The 19,075-nt window shown below is 43.7% G+C and overlaps 1 protein-coding gene across 4 annotated transcripts in view; it reads right to left on the bottom strand.

The window, feature by feature from the left end:
• Positions 1–468: 468 nt before the first annotated feature.
• The window catches only part of nck1b (NCK adaptor protein 1b), a 52,533-nt gene continuing 33,926 nt past the window's right edge, over positions 469–19,075 (bottom strand). For all 4 annotated transcript variants that reach the window (XM_083632205.1, XM_083632204.1, XM_083632207.1 and 1 more), the window contains 2 exons: positions 6,187–6,938; positions 469–4,752 (listed from right to left, as the gene is read on the bottom strand). In XM_083632205.1, the coding sequence (XP_083488331.1) occupies positions 4,552–4,752; positions 6,187–6,938 (953 nt within the window). In that variant the 3' untranslated portion in view covers positions 469–4,551. The remainder of the gene's footprint in view (positions 4,753–6,186; positions 6,939–19,075) is intronic.

Genomic DNA, 19,075 nt, shown 5'->3' with positions numbered 1-19,075 from the left:
AACTGGCCACCAGGTGGTGTACACGCATCACACAAGTCCATCACTGCTCTGTCTATCAGATAAGCATAATGTCCCAATTTAAGCATTATAATCACATTCAAGTTCAATCAAACCTGCATGCATAAACTACACAAAATAACCCAATTTTCAGATATTTAGGACTTTCACACAATCATAAATACATGACCAAAGCACAACTGCAGATATAAATTGAGATCGTATGTGATCGTACTGTATATGTCACTATGTTGGTACACAATAGAAAATCTAGGCCTAATCTTGATCAAAGATATTTTTTTGACATATGTATACATTTCATAATGTTAGGAATACACTGAACAAGAAAAATAAAATAGTACTGGCAAACAACGTTCAAACTGCACTGATTATTCAACAATAAATGGGATTTTGTTGTTGTTGATCTCTTGACACTAGATAAAAACAGAGTGCAGGCAGTATCATTTTATGTGGTTTATTACTTCCTTTGAACAGTCTAATAAACTCTTCTAAATTATTACACATGAAGATGATTTCCCCTCCATTAAACAGTATTAAGAGCATGACATTAATTTTCACAGCACAGCCTTCATCATTCCACAGGCCGTATCCGCTTTCCTCTCTCCCGCGTACAGAAAAGGCTTTGTGACACAAAGAACACCATAGAAAACATGGAAGCAGCACAAAAGCACCAAGTTAACATGGATCAGTTGTTTTGAATATTATCAAGAAATGCATCTACTGTATACTGAAAATTAATTTAGGCTCGTTTAGCAGTCAAAGATACTTCTGACTGCATTATAACTTCTGCACACAATTCCTGATAATATTTTCTCCAACTGGCCTCAATGTATTTTTTTTAAGCAGATTTAAAACCAATTCTGTACAGCTGTAAGGCTCTGCTCATGCAGCCTCCATTGGTGTAAAATGAAAGAAAGAAAAATCCCAGTTTATAGCAATATCAATGCAGGGAGATAGTTCTGTATTTGAATATCAATTAAAACATTTACGTATTGAGGAACCTTTTACATATTTAAGTGGCTAAACTGCAAAAGTGAATGTCTTCTTACACTAGCCTTAATATGAAATACATTATAGACAGAAACAATCTATTTGCTTGGAAACCATGAGCATTTTGTCACAACCAACAATGTGTGACACCGTTTACTGAGGTGCTCATACATGAGATTCAGGTGGTGATTACATCACACCTGGGGTTATGATCTGAATGAACACCAGCACATATTTTATACAGTTAGGCATTCGCTGTATGAAATCCACTATAGTAAGGTCACTTGATACTACACACAATGGTATCTAATGGGCATTTTGAGCGGGAGGGGGTGGGGGGGAGCTACAGACACTGACGTTTTCAGCCAACATGGAAGCAAACCGAACACTCCATAAGGAAATAGGAATGTGGATAAGGATGTTTTGGGAAGCCAGGGTGTGAGGACATCGCCCCAACACATCGCTCAGTAATCACACTCAGCCGACGCACATGCAAAGCTTTAACCAAATAGCACACGGCAGTGACAAGAGAAGGGGGAAGCGCTACTGATGAGATGAACTAAGGGCCACTAAACCTTTGGTAGACAGTAAGCTGTGAAGGCACATTACAATGTCCTGCTCAATCCAATCCAAACTGCGACAACCAGGCTTGGGGAGTAAAAAAAATAAAAATACAATTAACAGGATTCCTGTTAGCCAATTACAAACAGTAATTAATCTAGTGACATCTTGAAATAACAGTTGCATCCAAATTGGTCTGTATGTAAATTGAAATGGTCTTAAACTCCCTCTCCTCCTAATTAAGTGAAATCATTCAAACGATGATCAGGAGTAATCTATTGAATTATATTTGATCACTTTATGTGCAAGTTATCGGAAATCGGTTACAGTAAGCATTCCCAATCCTGGTTGCAACTTGACAAAAATATCTTATTGGTGGCTCCGATTAAAAGTCCTCAACTTGGAATGTTGTTTTTAATCAACTATGAGGTATCACATACTTAATTTCTGAGTTTGATTTATAGATGCAAAGTTAGGAGTTCGTCGTTTTTAATCCATCGTAAATCTTCTCCAGGAATACTCCAAAACATGAAAACAGAGTTGTCCCATAGTCCTTTCATCTGTCAATCAGTTGGGGAAGGAAGAGAAAAAAACAAGTTCACGCCCATGTTTTGTGTTCTTTGTGGCGGGTCTAACTTTGTTTCTGCTTGGATTACAAACCAGACCCCAAAGTCCCTCTCCAAATACTCCATTTAACGGTTATTTTCTTGCAGCATGATGTATCAGCATTGGTTATTTTCTTGCAGCATGATGTATCAGCATTGGTCTCCGTTCCTTTCCCCGCCCATATGATTGGGATTGGGATTCCAGACACTGTAGCCAGTGGAACAGATTCCCTGGATCTCAACTCGCTGCCTTTGTTTTTCAGCCTCATTTTTCCGTTGCTCCTCTCTGCCATCCCTCTTCCTCACTCTGTGCTCGCTCGGCTCCAACTCGCCACAGCTGGAGAACTCATCACAGCGGCGTCATGATCGTCCCCCCGAGCCCACTGGAGCAGCTCTCTGCCACTGCTGCTGGATGCTAACTGCCCCTTAGCTACATCCAGACCAGCTCAAACTCTTACTTGGTCCATTTTCACTCAACAAATGACCTTCCTTTAGACACATTTACCATAACTGAAAATAGAACCTGTTTTTCTATTCAAGATATTTTAACGATATGACATTCTAACCGGACACTGACCATGAAGTCAACCTTTACCTACCTCTTGACAAACTAACTGGAACACTTTCTGCACACACAAAAATGAAAGGCTTGCACATGGAGATGATGTTACAGTATTAGCAATACCACATGGAGATGATGTGACAGTATTAGTAAAACCACATGAGGCACAAATAGCATAAACCTTGACACATGATGGGGCAAGAAGGAAATATCAAAGGCAAATAAACCATGAGAGGCATTCCACCAAGCAGCCTTTCTTTCACCGCTACTTATCAAAAACACACTTGGTTGTATGCCCCCAAAAACACACAAGAGGGATTTCTTCCTGAAAATACTTTGTGCCTGCAGGAAGAAGAGGGCGTTTCCTAGCTTGATGTATGCAATCAGACAAACACGACCCCGGGGTGACCCCTTCCTCCTCCATTCCCTCCCATGATGGCGGCTAATTCAGCAGCAGTGACATCACCTCTGGACAGGCCCCTGCATCTACCTTCCCTGCTCCTGGTGTCATGGAGCCCCCCTCCCCTTCCTTATCTCCAGAGAGACGGCCCCTCCCATGGTCCCCCTCAGGCAACACTGGGAGGATGCATCAGCTGTCAATCACACTCCAGCGGGGAGGCGGGGTCTACATTGAGAAGGTCTCCAGACAAGAGAACACACAAAAAAAGTCAAGCTCTCTTCGTATAACCTCCAGAGGCCTGGGTAAATTCCCATCCGCCATATGTCCTGCCAATCTCTGGCTCTGCCATTTCTTGGGAGATAGTGAGAGTGTGATGATATCAAGCTCTCTGTTCTCTTATCCTAAACACACACACACACACGCACACGCACGCAGAGTACAGATACAGTGAGAGTGAGATGATATCAAGCTCTCTGTTCTGTTGTCGTACACACACACACACGCAGAGTAATGGGATTTTTGTGAGGGGGTGAGCAGCGCATTGTGCCGCCTCAGCTTTGCAGCACTCAGATGATACGGACACAGCCATGTGCGAGACGAGCAGATGTGTTTTATAAAAAGGAGAAATAGTTCAATGTCTGGTTTTAACCATGCAGGCAGAGGAATCCTCCACATCTCCCCTGCACTCACTCAAGCTTCGGGAAAAAAAGCAGCCACACCGTGTGATATTCAAATCTCCGTAACCGCGATAGAAACCTAACAGAAGTGTATCAATAAATATGCTTTGGTCACTTAATTATTTTTATTCATGATTAGCAGTTAGCAAAAGCTGTGGATTAGTGTGTCCACAACGTAGCATTCCATGAAGAACGTGTTAAGACAGACAACACAAAATGAGTTGAAAGGTAGAACTCTAGGTTAGATTCTGGATTTTGCAAACCATCATCCGAAAATGCCTCGTATTGGTGGCTGTTGTGTACTGGATAGAGTTAAAAATCACATTTTAAAAAGAAACTGTTAAAAAGATTATATATTATCAACAACAACAAAAGAAAACTAAATGTAGATCTAATGGATGTCAAGGTGGAAATACATGGCATTGCCGATGACCTAAACACATCTGGATATTTTAGAATAGTCGACCAAGAGGTCTACAGTCTACTCTCAGGGGTCCATTCCTCTGTGTCTCTCCCATACGTTTCCCCTCTCTCCTCTTGGAATGCTCACAAATTGGGCATTTAAGTCCTGATGGTGTGTTAAGTCTTCAGGCTTTGAGTTTGAATGTTAGTGTGTGTTCTGGTGTAGCATCATCACTGAACGTTTGTATGGATGCAGGTGTGTGTGTCTGCGCGTGCGCGCACACACGTGCGTGTGTGTGTGTGTGTGTGTATATATGAGTGAGTGAGTGAGTGAGATCAGGAGGCGGCCAGGGCCTTGATCAGGTACAGTTTGTCTCCCTGCTCACTGGTGAAGATGGGGGCCTTTTTGTAGTGTTCAACAAGCTCCTCCATAGAGTTGAACTTGCGCTGTCCAATGCAGTAAAGGTTGTCCTTCAGCTGCACTTTGAAATGCTTGTTCTTGCTCTGCGCTTTCAGAGAGATGGAGAAGTCGTTTGGCTGTGAAAAGAAAAAGGGAGAGACAGGGTTACCATCAGTGTTGAAATAAGAGTGCAACAAAACAAAAACAAAAATGTTTAGATTTTTTTAACATATTTTTTGGTCACAGTCAAATGTTCGATGGTCTCTTGTGATTCATCTCATAGCTAAATCACTTGGTTTGTCTAAGGACTAGAAATCAATCTCTAGTGTTGCCTGCTGCAGTTGAGCTATTCTGCACCACTGAGCAAAATAACCACTCAGTCTTATTATAGTAGTGAGATTTTATGAAAGGTAAACGGGAAAATTAATGGGGAATTTCACTCCCTAGGCCCCATGGGATTGCTGAAGAGGGCGTGACTTAGGCACGCTATAGAGCCGTTATGAAGGGGCATATGATTTCTGCAAAACGGAAAAAACAATCATTGAATTTGGTAATAAAAATGGAATAAACTGTAAAACATGGAATATTACAGAATTTTCCATAATTTGTCTGAAATTGATAAAAGTAGATCAAATTATCATAGTAACCTAAATGATTTCATAATTGTAAAGGCCTAGAGAAATGATTCAGTTTTCGATTGGGGTGTTTTGAGAGGGGGGTCGGCCTTGCGTGGAACCCTTAAGCTGTGTTCACACCGAGATATTTATTTTTCGCTCTGTCGCTTGATTCAACCCTTTGGAATCGCTCTGTCGCTCTGTTTAAATCGCTCATCAACAGGCACACGAATTGACGGACATGTGGGGGCTATAACGTTACGCAATGTCATGATGTTTGTCCACTACGAGCCACCGTCGTCATTTACAAGCTAAGCCTATCAGCGTGCTCCTAATGCGAGCTCCATACCGGTAGTACAGACTTCACTTCATGTCAGCCTGTCAATGCGGTTTGTTGCCACACAATAAACCAGCGGTTTGTTCCAAGCCAGTGTGATCCTTGACTCACTCTCACACGGCAGCCAATCAGCGTTGAATAGCGAGCGACTGATGCCAGCGTATTTTCGCTCGAGTTGGGATATTTCATCTGGGGCGACGAGCGTATTTTCTTCCTATCGCTCTGTCTGTTGCTCGGACGCCCAGCGATTTTTCTCCCGGGCGAATATACGCTCAATCGCTCGTTTGCATTGACTTTGTATGTAAATTCGATGCCAGCGAAAAACTTTAATAGGTCGGTGAACGCAGCTTTACTGCACCTCACAACTTAGTTTTCCCCTTGAGAAACATGTCGAAGAGGCTGTCTGACAGAGCCAAGTCATGAAAAAAAAAAATATCTAATCGCTCCTAACCCCTAAATTTCAATTTCAAATTAAAAAAACTGAATTTGGGAAAAAATAAAACGGAATTTGGGAAAAAATAAAATGGATTTCATATGACTCTACCGTTATGTCTGCTGAGTAATCAATGTCAAATCAATAAGCAGGTGGGAGATATATCGATCAGGTGTTGGCTACTGACCGATGACTCGCTGTCTCGGATGAGGAAGTCTCCCTCTGAGCCTCTCTGGTTGAGGGCCACCTCGGCCTGATGGCGTGTCACCTTGCCGTAGTACCACTCCTTCCCTGCGAAGCGCCCGCTGCCTGAAGGCGAGATGTAGTCACAGTCGGGTGTGGGCGGCCCGGGCGGGCCGGCCGAGGGGTGATGGGAGGTGGAGTCCAGCACGGTGACATAGTTCTTAGGCACCAAGCCAAGCTGTCCGTCCGCTTTGCGGCACTTCCACCACTCGGGGTCGTTCTCTGGCTTCTCCACCACCTCCATCACCTCGCCCTTCTCGAAGTTCAGCTCCTCGTCATTGCCCGAGCTGAAGGGGTAGAGCGCCTGCACTGTGTGCAGCACGCGGTTCCCGTTGGTGGCGCCACTCACCTCCGCAGTCAGCTTCTCCGTCAGCGTTCCGGCAGGGTCGCCCGGACCCCCACCTCCTCCGCCCGCCGTCCCGTCCACATCCTCAGTCACGTAGTTGGAAGGGAACCAGCCGGAGCGCCCGGTGTAGCTCCCCCTCCACCAGCCGTCGCTGCACTTCTCCATCACCACCACGCGCGTGCCCTTCACCAGCGACAGCTCGTCCTCGCGCTCCGCCGTGTAGCTGAACTTGACCAGCGCGGGCAGGTTCAAGTCGTACAGCCGCTCACCGTTGTCTGCGTACATGTCTGTGTCGGCATTGGAGGCCGTGTCTCTCATGCCTGCCTTTCTGCTCTTCACCTTGCCGATTCCTGGACAGAGCAATCAGGACAAAGTGTGAGGGTTTACAGAGAGCACATCACCATCTACACTGAAATATAGTCCAGTGAATTAGGTCAGGAGCTTTAATATGAGACATCTGGCCAACTGAAAAAAACAAACAAAAACAAATCCAATGTAATGTAGACAATTTGATGTGAAGTATCCTCTACTAGGTCTATCTACAATAATGTAATGGGTGTCCTAAATAGCTAACTAACAGCTAACAGCAGCTAAAAAAAGAAAAGGAAAAAAAAGCCTTTGAAAATGTATGGGGGGATCGCAGACAAATACCAGGCAGCGATAATAAGCATTAGTGGTTGTGTTGAAATAGAGGGAGGGGGTGAGTAGGCCTAAATACAGGGAGGGGGGATGATAGGCCTAAATAAAGGGAGGGGGTGAGTAGGCCTAAATACAGGGAGGGGGGATGATAGGCCTAAATAAAGGGAGGGGGTGAGTAGGCCTAAATACAGGGAAGGGGAGGGGGTGAGTAGGCCAAAATACAGGGGGGTGAGTGAGTAGGCCTAAATACAGGGAGGGGGTGAGTGAGTAGGCCTAAATACAGGGGGGTGAGTGAGTAGGCCTAAATACAGGGGGGGGTGAGTAGGCCTAAATACAGGGAGGGGGGGGGGGGTGAGTAGGCCATTTTACAGTACCCGGGCCTTAACCCCCAACCCTACAAATCCAAAATGCATTTTAAGGGATTAGTCCGAGGATCAAAAGGCAATGCTGGTCTGACAAAGTCTGAAAAAATATCTGAATGAGATGTTAATTTTTCTTGGCATGGGCCGAAAGGGCAATTACAGCCGTTTACTAAATTATTATCTCACACTGAAATACATTACTAGCTTAGCCCGCCTTTAAACAAAAAAAAATCAGGAATATAACTATCTATTCTACACTATATTGCAGCATGCTTAACAAATGCTGACAGATAGACAGGTTTGAAAAAGAATGGAGAAACAACAGGATTTGAGAAGAAAGATGACTGAAGCAAAACATTGTTTTAAGTCTACTTCTACTAATCTGATTCAACGGGACTACTGAAAAGCATAGACCAGGGGTGGCCAAACTACTGCACCTACACAGCGAGTGCATGTTCAACTGTGCCCTCTTAGCTCCTCTGCATTGCACTAATCACCTCGGCCGCCCTGACATCTGTGGCCTGCAGCTGGATACCAAACTACTATCCCCCTTTCTGCCAACACTCTGCCTCACCGCTTCCTTCCCTGTCCTACTCCCTCACACATTCTCCACTCCTCCATCTCTCCCTGTGCCACTCACTCTGTACTCTGTCATACAGCCTCCACACTGAGCTGACTCAGTCACTCTCTGTACTCTGTCCTACAGCCTCCACACTGAGCTGATGAGTTAACTCAGTCACTCTGTACTCTGTCCTGCAGCCTCCACACTGAGCTGATGAGTTAACTCAGTCACTCTGTACTCTGTCCTACAGCCTCCACACTGAGCTGATGAGTTGACTCAGTCACTCTGTACTCTGTCCTACAGCCTCCACACTGAGCTGATGAGTTAACTCAGTCACTCTGTCCTGCAGCCTCCACACTGAGCTGATGAGTTAACTCAGTCACTCTGTACTCTGTCCTACAGCCTCCACACTGAGCTGATGAGTTAACTCAGTCACTCTGTACTCTGTCCTACAGCCTCCACACTGAGCTGATGAGTTAACTCAGTCACTCTGTACTCTGTCCTACAGCCTCCACACTGAGCTGATGAGTTGACTCAGTCACTCTGTACTCTGTCCTACATGATGAGTTGACTCAGCCACTCTGTACTCTGCCCTGTCCTACAGCCTCCACACTGAGCTGATGAGTTGACTGAAGTGTTGTGCAGGGATGCTTAAAGAGCATATTTAATATCAACACTTCATTCAACAGAGGTCTAGCAGAGAACTAGTTTTTCTTTCTCTTTGCAAGCTAAAATATCAGCCAGGGAAAGAGACGAATACATAAACAATTTAATTGGTCGGTTGGTTGTCTTGTCGTGAGCAGGGAAAACAGATACTCCATCTTCTGTCTGCATATTTGGCTTACAATGAGCCATATGCTCATTTGGCACCATAAAGTCATCACAGAGGATCATGGATCTGGGCTACAATCCCAAGTCCACCCACCTTCCAACCCACACTGGTCTCAACGCCAGACCCATGAGAGTTCTTATGCTGCATTACTGCATGCTGCAGATAGACCCATGAGAGTTCTTATGCTGATACACTGCATTACTGCATGCTGCAGATAGACCCATGAGAGTTCTTATGCTGATACACTGCATTACTGCATGCTGCAGATAGACCCATGAGAGTTCTTATGCTGATACACTGCATTACTGCATGCTGCAGATAGACCCATGAGAGTTCTTATGCTGATACACTGCATTACTGCATGCTGCGGATAGACCCATGAGAGTTCTTATGCTGATACACTGCATTACTGCATGCTGCGGATAGACCCATGAGAGTTCTTATGCTGATACACTGCATTACTGCATGCTGCAGATAGACCCATGAGAGTTCTTATGCTGATACACTGCATTACTGCATGCTGCAGATAGACCCATGAGAGTTCTTATGCTGCATTACTGCATGCTGCAGATAGACCCATGAGAGTTCTTATGCTGATACACTGCATTACTGCATGCTGCAGATAGACCCATGAGAGTTCTTATGCTGATACTGTATTACTGCATGCTGCAGATAGACCCATGAGAGTTGTTATGCTGATACACTGCATTACTGCATGCTGCAGATAGACCAGATAGTTCTTATGCTGATACACTGCATTACTGCATGCTGCAGATAGACCCATGAGAGTTCTTATGCTGCATTACTGCATGCTGCAGATAGACCCATGTCAAGTCAAGTCAAGTCAAATTTATTTATATAGCACCTTTCACACACAAAGGCAATCCAAGGTGCTTTACAAAAAATCATTGAAAGACAAGCAGCAAAGCAATGCATAGCACACAAAGAGAAAAAAATAAAATAATAATAATAATAATAATAATAAAGAAATCAACAGCATATCAAAACACTTTCATAATTAAAATAGAACAATAAACCAAAACTGCTACCCGCTAGCAGTTTGCCAGTATCAGCCAATGTTAGTCATTTTTTAATATACCGGTTTCGGTCTGATGAGCAAAATAAGAGTAATGTTAATATTGGTTATCGTATCAGTCAAAATGTACATATTGAGAGGAAACTATGGGGGAAATCTATGATTTATGGGCTTTTCCAAATGGTTTGGATTTAAAGAAAGACATTACCTTTTCAAATTCATGTGACAAGTGGGGAAGTGGGTGTGGTCTAGCATGTGTCCCGTCACCCTCTTGGCATAGTGTAGGACTGCACTGGGTTACAGCATCTCTGCACAGCCCACAGGGGGACGTTATGGAGCCCTGGAGGCCAGCCTTGGCAGGCCTGTGGTCATCGTCTTACTGGACAGGAATGTCCCCTTTGCAGCCCGGCACCGTGACGCTTGTATGAAACACATACGTAGCTCACAGGAGTCAGACGCCTAATACTGAGAAACACCCCTGCTGCCCACTTTCCAACAGACGTGAATATTCACAGCCACAGCATCGCCATACGTTAGTGCCTGGGGACACTTCTATCAAAACGGGGACAGCAGCATGCCACCATTTTGCTTGTTATTGCAATGCTAATACAACATTAGAGCATTGTTATCATTATAGGCTTATTATGGCTATCAACAAAGATCTATCTGATGATGGAGGCAGACTAGAGGCAAGACTAATCAGACTTTGATAACAGACACAGTGTGAGCAGACTGGCAGTGACCCTATTTTTGATTACGCTAGCAAGGCTGTTGCAACATGCATCATCAAAAGTCAGCTGGGTGAAATTATACAGGGAGACAGGGTGTAGTCGCCAGGACAGAGCTGGGAGGATGGTGCGTGTGTGTGTGTGTGTGTGTGTGTGTGTGTGTGTTGTTTGAACAGAGACAACATGACTAATGTGTCACGACGCCACAGTCAATCTGTTTCACCACAGATAAATTGTCGCTGAAAGGTGTCGGTGACTCACGGAGAGGAAAGACAAATTTCATGGTAGCGCCGTCAGGCTCAAACTGCTTCCAGGTAGAACCTATCATTATTGTCACACAACTGTACATAACTCCAGACTCCAGACAGGCTGTTGGAGCTCATGTCTATTGGTTAACTCTAATACCACAAAATACAGACAGAAAAACATAGAACAGCTGAAACAGCAAAAAGTAGTAGTAGTCGTAGTAATATAAAAGTAGTAGTAGTAGTAATATAAAAGTAGTAGTAGTAGTAGTAATAGTAGTAGGAGTAATAATAATATAAAAGTAATAGTAGTAGTGATATAAAAGTAGTAGCAATAGTAGTATTAATAATATAAAAGTAGTAGTAGTAGTAGTAATATAAAAGTAGTAGTAATAGTAGTAGTAATAATATAAAAGTAGTAGCAGTAGTAGTAGGAATAGTAGTAGGAGTAATAATAATATAAAAGTAATAGTGATATACAAGTAGTAGCAATAGTAGTAGTAATAATATAATAGTAGTAGTAATATAAAAGTAGTAGTAGTAGTAGTAGTAATAATATAAAAGTACTAGTAGTAGTAAATTAGTAATAGTAATATAAAAGTAGTAGTAGTAAATTAGTAATAGTAATATAAAAGTAGTAGTAGTAAATTAGTAATAGTAATATAAAAGTAGTAGTAGTAGTAATATAAAACCAGTTCCCCATGAAACAGCCTGATTAAAGTAGCTATGGATCTTTTGGTAAGTGAATCTTCCTTTTCTCTCATAACACAACTCCACACTTTCCTTCCAAACTTCAAACTGAAATGAGGACAAAATTTGAAATAATTAGGGTGGGATATATATATATATTGTTTTAAGAAATATCGATAGATCGATCGTGATCCTCTTTCAATACATTATCAATACACTAGCGCCATATCGTGATACCATATTGAGACATTTATCCTGAAATGGGAGAAAACAAAACACAACAAGCCAAGATGGTGCAGGTGCAAGCCCCAGGATATGTGCCTTGTGCACAGTTGGAAATGACCTAGTTAGCTGAAAGGTTGGAGGTCAACTCTACATAAATACAATGGCTTTCAGCTCCAGCTGAGAGGCTGTATTTCTGGCTTCCTGGCCAGGTAAAGGAGGATGGGCCTTATCACACACACTATCAGAGGCATTTATTTGATGCTTCCTGCTCAAGTCACACGGATGCTTTGCATTAAATAAGCAAGGAACCCAACACTGTAGCTGCTCAATCTAAGCCCGATTGATGAAAGGGAACTGAGATTTGCCTACAAAGATAGGTAGATGATAGTGGGAGAAGATAAGTAGTTGTTTTTATTGAGGCCATCTGCTTCTCCAAAAGTTCAACTGACTTATTTGTAAAGGTTCAACAATGTGTATTTCTGTGGTAGTATACAATATCTGAGTGTGTAAAAACATGCAAAATATCTGTACTACTACTTTCTAGGGGGTGTAACAATACGCGTATTTGTACCGAACTGTTTAGGTATGAGGCTTTAGGTTCAATGCCCAAACTGAAATGAATGTTTGCCTGCTGAACAGTGCAAGTCTTCTACAAAGCTGAATCATTCAACAAGTAGACGGCCCGTGCACAGCGCTCTCAGCCTTTACTTCCTGGTGCAGGTGATGCCAGGAAACATCAGCAGAGTCATTCAAGAAGAAGTCACTGCACACAAGAAGGCTCAATTGCTTCATTTTAATTCATATTTAAAAAGTAGAAGAAAAAGGCATTACTTCTCTACTTTTTCTTAATTAAATTACTATTCAATTAAAATGATCTTAATTCAAATTAAGCAATTCAGCCTTCTTGTGTACGGTGACTCTTCTTCTTGAATTACTCTTCTACATCATGCTAATGTCAAACAGAGGCGAAAGGTGTTAAAAAAACATTGTCTTAAATTGAGATAATAAAAAACTAGAACGACCGCAACGCGGACTTATGCCTCCGCATTAGTTCATTCTGGAGTCCAAATCGCCATTTGAGGCAAATTGGAAGAGATTCCGTCAAGGCGCTCCTGTGATGTTGCGTTACAGAGCTTGGAAATTGGGTGTGTGAGAGGTCACAGTGAGCTTGAACTTTGACCACCAAAATGTAATCAGTTCATCCTTGAGTCCAAGTCGATGTTTGAGACAAGTTTGATTAAATTCCGTCAAGGCATTCCTGAGATATCGCGTTAACAAGCTTGAAAATGGCGTTCGAGAGCTCACCTTGACCTTTGACCTTTGACCACCAAAATGTAATCAGTTCATCCTTGAGTCCAAGTCGATGTTTGAGACAAGTTTGATTAAAATCCGTCAAGGCATTCCTGAGATATCACGTTAACAAGCTTGAAAATGGCGTTTGAGAGGTCACAGTGACCTTGACCTTTGACTTTTGACCACCAAAATGTAATCAGTTCATCCTTGAGTCTAAGTAGATGTTTGAGGCAAATTTGATGAAATTCCGTCAAGGTATTCATGAGATATCACGTTAACAAGCTGGAAAATGGCGTTTGAGAGGTCACAGTGACCTTGACCTTTGACCTTTGACCACCAAAATCTAATCAGTTCATCCTTGAGTCCAAGTCGATGTTTGAGACAAGTTTGATTAAATTTCGTCAAGGCAGTCCTGAGATATCGCGTTAACAAGCTTGAAAATGGCGTTTGAGAGGTCACAGTGACCTTGACCTTTGACCTTTGACCACCAAAATCTAATCAGTTCATCCTTGAGTCCAAGTCGATGTTTAAGACAAGTTTGATTAAATTCCGTCAAGGCATTCCTGAGATATCGCGTTAACAAGCTTGAAAATGGCGTTGGAGAGGTCACAGTGACCTCGACCTTTGACCTTTGACCACCAAAATCTAATCAGATCATCCTTGAGTCTAAGTCGATGTTTGAGGCAAATTTGATGAAATTCCGTCCAGGCGTTCCTCAGATATCGCGTTAACGAACCTCGTACGGACGGACGGACAGCCGTACGTACGTAGGGACGGACAACCCGGATCCATAATGCCTCCGGCCTGGCTATCGCCGGCGGAGGCATAAAAAACTAGACTGTGAAAATAAAATAAATAAGTAAAATCAATTACAAAATTTAAAATCAAGGAAATTGGTATTTTTTTGCTGTATCGAAAACGTACCAAACCGTGTCCCCACTTGTGTTGTATCGAACCCAACCGTATTTTGTGAACCTTTACACCCCTACTACTTTCCTCTACAATTACAATGTAGGCATTTAGCTGAGGCTTTATTCAAATAACTTGCAGCGATTGAGCAAGTAGGGCTTCAGTGCCTTGCTCAAGGACACTTCTGGTTGTTATAGAGATTGAAGCTGGGAACCTTTAGTTATGCTCAGAACAAAAAGGGAAGCACGCACATCTCCGTAAAAATTGTCTTTTAACTTTTAATTTTTCTATTTTTATTATACTGTCTTTTTGTCTATGCCTTCCCTATGGTACCATATTTGTGTACTTGTTCACTTATTTGATCTGTGCATCTAGGCCTTGAGTGATGTCTATTTGGAGCCTGTAAATGATTGCTCTATTCCTAATGTGTCTTTTTTGGGATCCCAAAAACACCCATGTACTGCCTATAATTAGTCCATTGGCTCTTTTGCCTCTTAAAACTGTATTGTGCTGCATTATGTCATTACATTATGTCACTAAAATGAATGAATTTCTATTTTTCTACTCATTATACTGTTTGTAGCCTGTCCCCTTAAGATGGGGGGGTGTGTCCATTATCCCCGACACAGCTGGGACTTGATTGTTTGCTCCCTATTTTAACCTGCCTATGTCTGCACTCTTCATACCTGATGAAGACCCGAAGGGGTCGAAACGTTGTGTGAGCCTTAAATAAAATTGTGGTCGCTGGAGCGTCAACAGTGTGCGGACTTCCTCTTCTTTCTATAACCTTTAGTTATGCCACATACTCCCTCTTGCGAGTAGGCCACCATGCCACCCAGGACTGGCACCTATACCAAAGCAAGAGCACTTGAGGGGGATTGTAGGCAACAATACAATGTGTCAATTGTGTCCAAACACGTCATCGAAAGTGAAAGGAGCCCGCACAGCAGCCAGTCAGAGCATCAAGCTTCAGGAAGCCTTTTGACATTTGCACAAAGACAGAGTGAAGAGAAATAGGGAAAGAAACATTATCTCCTTTTTTTTTTTAGCACCCTGCGTGGCAGCTTGCCGCCTTCGGTGTGTGAATGGGTGAATGTAGGCACATTGTAAAGTGCTTTGGATAAAAGCGCTATATAAATGCAGTCCATTTACCATCATCCATCCATTTACCATTTCAGCAACTCGTAGTCATGCTCACAATAGACTGACCACAATGTGCAAACAAATAATATACATATTGAGAAAAAAGAAGTCAAATCAGGGCTCCAGAGTGTGCCTATTTACATGCATTTTCCCACCTTAAAATCTGCCAGTGCGCCTACGCCTAAATATTTTTATAGGGCGCACCGGTGCACCTGGGAATTTGTAGTGTCTTTTTTCTCTCTCTACCGCCCCGCTCTTGTGCCACCGCGTGCCTTGCTATGCCAATCTCTCCCCCCTCATCAGGCAGACAGGCACACACACAGAAAGATGGGGAAATACAAAAAAAAAAGAGAACATTTTCAATTGCTTCCGAGTGCTTTAGACTTGTGCAGAATAGTTTTATTTTTTAAATCCGACTGTCTGCAGCCAGCTATCCAGATCCCTGGTGTGACCGGACTCATTGTCAGACGATTGTTTTATACGCCGGAGACAAAGCTAGTCTGAGTTGACTTCTGGCTAACGTTAGCTGGCTGGCATGACATTGACATCTTAGCGTCTAATGTTAGCATTGCTAATGTTAGCTAGCATCCCGCTAACTATAACTATCAAGCAAATTATGGGAATAACGTTACCGAACATGTAATTCAAGATCGCTAAAATGTGGTGTTGACAATATGGCTATGCTGTCTGTAAGAGCAGCTATCTGCTAGTCTCGCTGGCCAGCCTCCCCTCCCTGCCGTGAGAAGAGTCTGACACCGCAGGTCTCCATTGTGGGATTGCGATGGGCGGCGCCTGGCGGCAGTGCCCTTGGAAAATAGTTTCCAACAATCCAACTTGCCATTTTCAGCATGTAGCAACGAGCTAGCGTGTAGGTTTCTGCCGTTAGCTTGCTAGCTAGTTAGCGTTGTTGTTTTCACTGAGGCGGCAGGGCACCGTTTACAGCGACACACAGGGAGGAGGGAGCGGAAGCCACTCTGATTGACATGGTCGGAGCCAATGACAGAGCTTGTAATAAGCCGGGAGCGGACATCCGGCCGCGACTGAAACAGTCGCTCCAATGGGGAGCAGCTGTAGACCAAGGGAGGGCTTATCCCAGTAGCCCGTTTCCGTGCAGCCAGACGACTCTCATGGAAGGGAGAGGAGGCTGGCCAGCGAGACTCTGCTGATAGCCTACTCTGTTCAGTGATTTCACAGCACACTGTGGGATATGTTACTACACTAATCACACAGTAACGTGAACGTTCACAATCACGATCACCAATCATTACATAATGTGACTAAATAAATGTTTAATGATAATTTAATGACAACAATAGCCAATGAGCTGAGTCATTCTGGTAAGAAATTCATGGTGCATCATGAGAATACGGTAGCTTGAATTGAACTCAATTGTAATGTATCAGAGATTAATCATTGTGTCCTTAAAATTATTTATGTGCTATTAACTTTTTCAACTAATGTAAGGTGATAATCTCACCACAGACACCCAGTTCATAAATGCTGCAATACTTAAAATGCAAAGGCTTCCATCAATGGGCCATAGGCTTAATCCCCATTGTGTTAACTCAGTTGGTGATAGTGACTTACCAGACATGTACATGAAAATCTTTGAGTGTTTCACTTTAAGAAATTACCAATATGTATACAAAATGACAAAGAACGTAATGCTTAAAATGTATTATTGTGGTGCCAAAAGGCTTGGTGAAAAAATTGGGCGCACCTAAATTATGTGCTGGTGCACCTAAATTAAAAAGGTAAGCTGCACTGGTGCACCTAGTGTAGAAAGTAAGTCTGGAGCCCTGCAAATAACAAATTCCATTAAGACTGGCATAAACGATATGTGACAGACAACAGATGAATATTCCTGGGTTACATACTCAACAGAGTAGTACTGTAGGCTAAAAGTGACAATCTAAAAATACACACCATTTTGGTTGAAACCCCAATGGGGGGTAGTACATTTCCTGTGGCTTACCAATATGTTCACTTCCACAAAATTCAAATACGGCAGGTATTGCCTGACAGTGTAGATTTAAACCGCCATCTTGGAATTTTCCTGGACGAATTAGATACTCTTCTCTCCATATTTCCAGAAGATGGCACACCACTGATCCTGCTTGGCGATTTTAATATCCTGCCAGCAACCATGCAATCTCCCCTCTTTCTCAACTTTTTCGCGTCTTTTGACCTCTCCCTCTCTTTTTCTCCGCCCACTCATAAGGCGGGGAACATCCTCGACCTGGTCTTCACCCGTTCCTGCATCACTTCCAACTTCTCAGTTACCCCTCTCCCGGTATCCGATCACCATTTCATAACCTTCTCCCTTCCCATCTCCCTCCCCAAACCCCTCCCATTACCGTCTCATTACATTACCACCCGACGCAATATAAAATCCCTCTCACCCACAGCCCTCTCCTCTGCTGTCCTCTCCCTCCTTCCCTCAGCTGAACTCTTCTCTCTCTTACCCACGGATGAGGCTTCCACTACTCTTCTCTCCTCCCTCTCCTCCGCTCTTGACTCTCTCTGTCCCCTCATCTCAAAACCGGCTCGATCCATTCCCCCTGCACCTTGGCTGTCTGAGGCTCTACGATTCCATCGAACTGAGCTTAGAGCAGCGGAAAGAAAATGGCGGAAATCACAAGACCCCATAGATCTATCTGCATACCATCTCACCCTGTCCAACTTCACCACTGCTGTCACCTCTGCTAAATCTTCTTTTTTCATTTCCGAAATTCAATCCTCCGCCTCAAACCCCGGTAAACTGTTCTCCACCTTTTCCTCTCCTTAACCCTCCCTCCCCTCCCCCTCCTTCCTCCCTCTCTGTTGATGAGTTCATGACCTTCTTCTCCAAAAAGGTTGAGGACATCAGCGCTTCTTTCCCCCCTCCAGCCACTAACAGCAATACTCCTAAATATGACTCTCTGTTTCCTGCCACAGGCTTTGCCTCCTTCTCTCCCCTCTCCCCTGAAGACGTCCTTAAACTTGTCAGGTCCAACCGTCCCACCTCCTGCCCCCTGGATCCTATCCCCTCCTCCCTACTCCAAACCATCTCTGCTGACTTATCTCCGTTTCTCACGTCATTTATCAACTCCTCTCTGTCCACCGGTCTTGTTCCTGCACCTCTCAAAATTGCCAGAGTAAAACCACTTCTTAAGAAACCCTCCCTTGACCATACTGCTGTTCAAAATTACCGACCCGTTTCACTCCTGTCATTTATCTCAAAGACCCTTGAGCGAGCAGTCGCGGAACAACTCTCTCTCTACCTCGCTCAGAATAAACTCCTCGATCCACTACAGTCTGGCTTCAAGGCCTCCCACTCCACTGAGACAGCTCTCCTCTCCGTCACTCATGCCCTCCACACTGCCAAATCCTCATCCCTCTCCTCTGTCCTTGTCCTGCTCGACCTATCTGCCGCCTTCGACACAGTTAATCACAAAATACTTCTTTCCACTCTCTCAGACCTAGGCATTTCTGGATCCGCTTTGTCTTGGTTCACCTCCTACCTCTCTAACCGCTCATACCAGATCACATGGCGTGGGGCACTCTCCAGAGCATGCACCCTCAACACAGGAGTACCCCAAGGCTCAGTCCTGGGCCCTTTCCTCTTTCTCCTATATATCAGATCCCTCGGTCATGTCATTTCATCCCACGGCTTCTCCTACCATTGTTATGCTGATGACACTCAACTCTTCCTCTCTTTCCCCCCCTCCGACACCCAAATAGAATCACGTTTAGCCGCCTGCCTCAGAGACATCGTCACTTGGATGACTGCACACCACCTCAAATTGAATCTTGCCAAAACTGAGCTACTGTTCCTCCCTGG

Source organism: Poromitra crassiceps (genome assembly GCF_964638095.1).
Source record: "Poromitra crassiceps genome assembly, chromosome: 2".
NCBI classification, from domain to species: Eukaryota; Metazoa; Chordata; class Actinopteri; order Beryciformes; family Melamphaidae; genus Poromitra; species Poromitra crassiceps.
The sequence above is the reverse complement of the archived record's forward strand: the minus strand, read 5'-3'. Positions and strand labels throughout refer to the sequence as shown.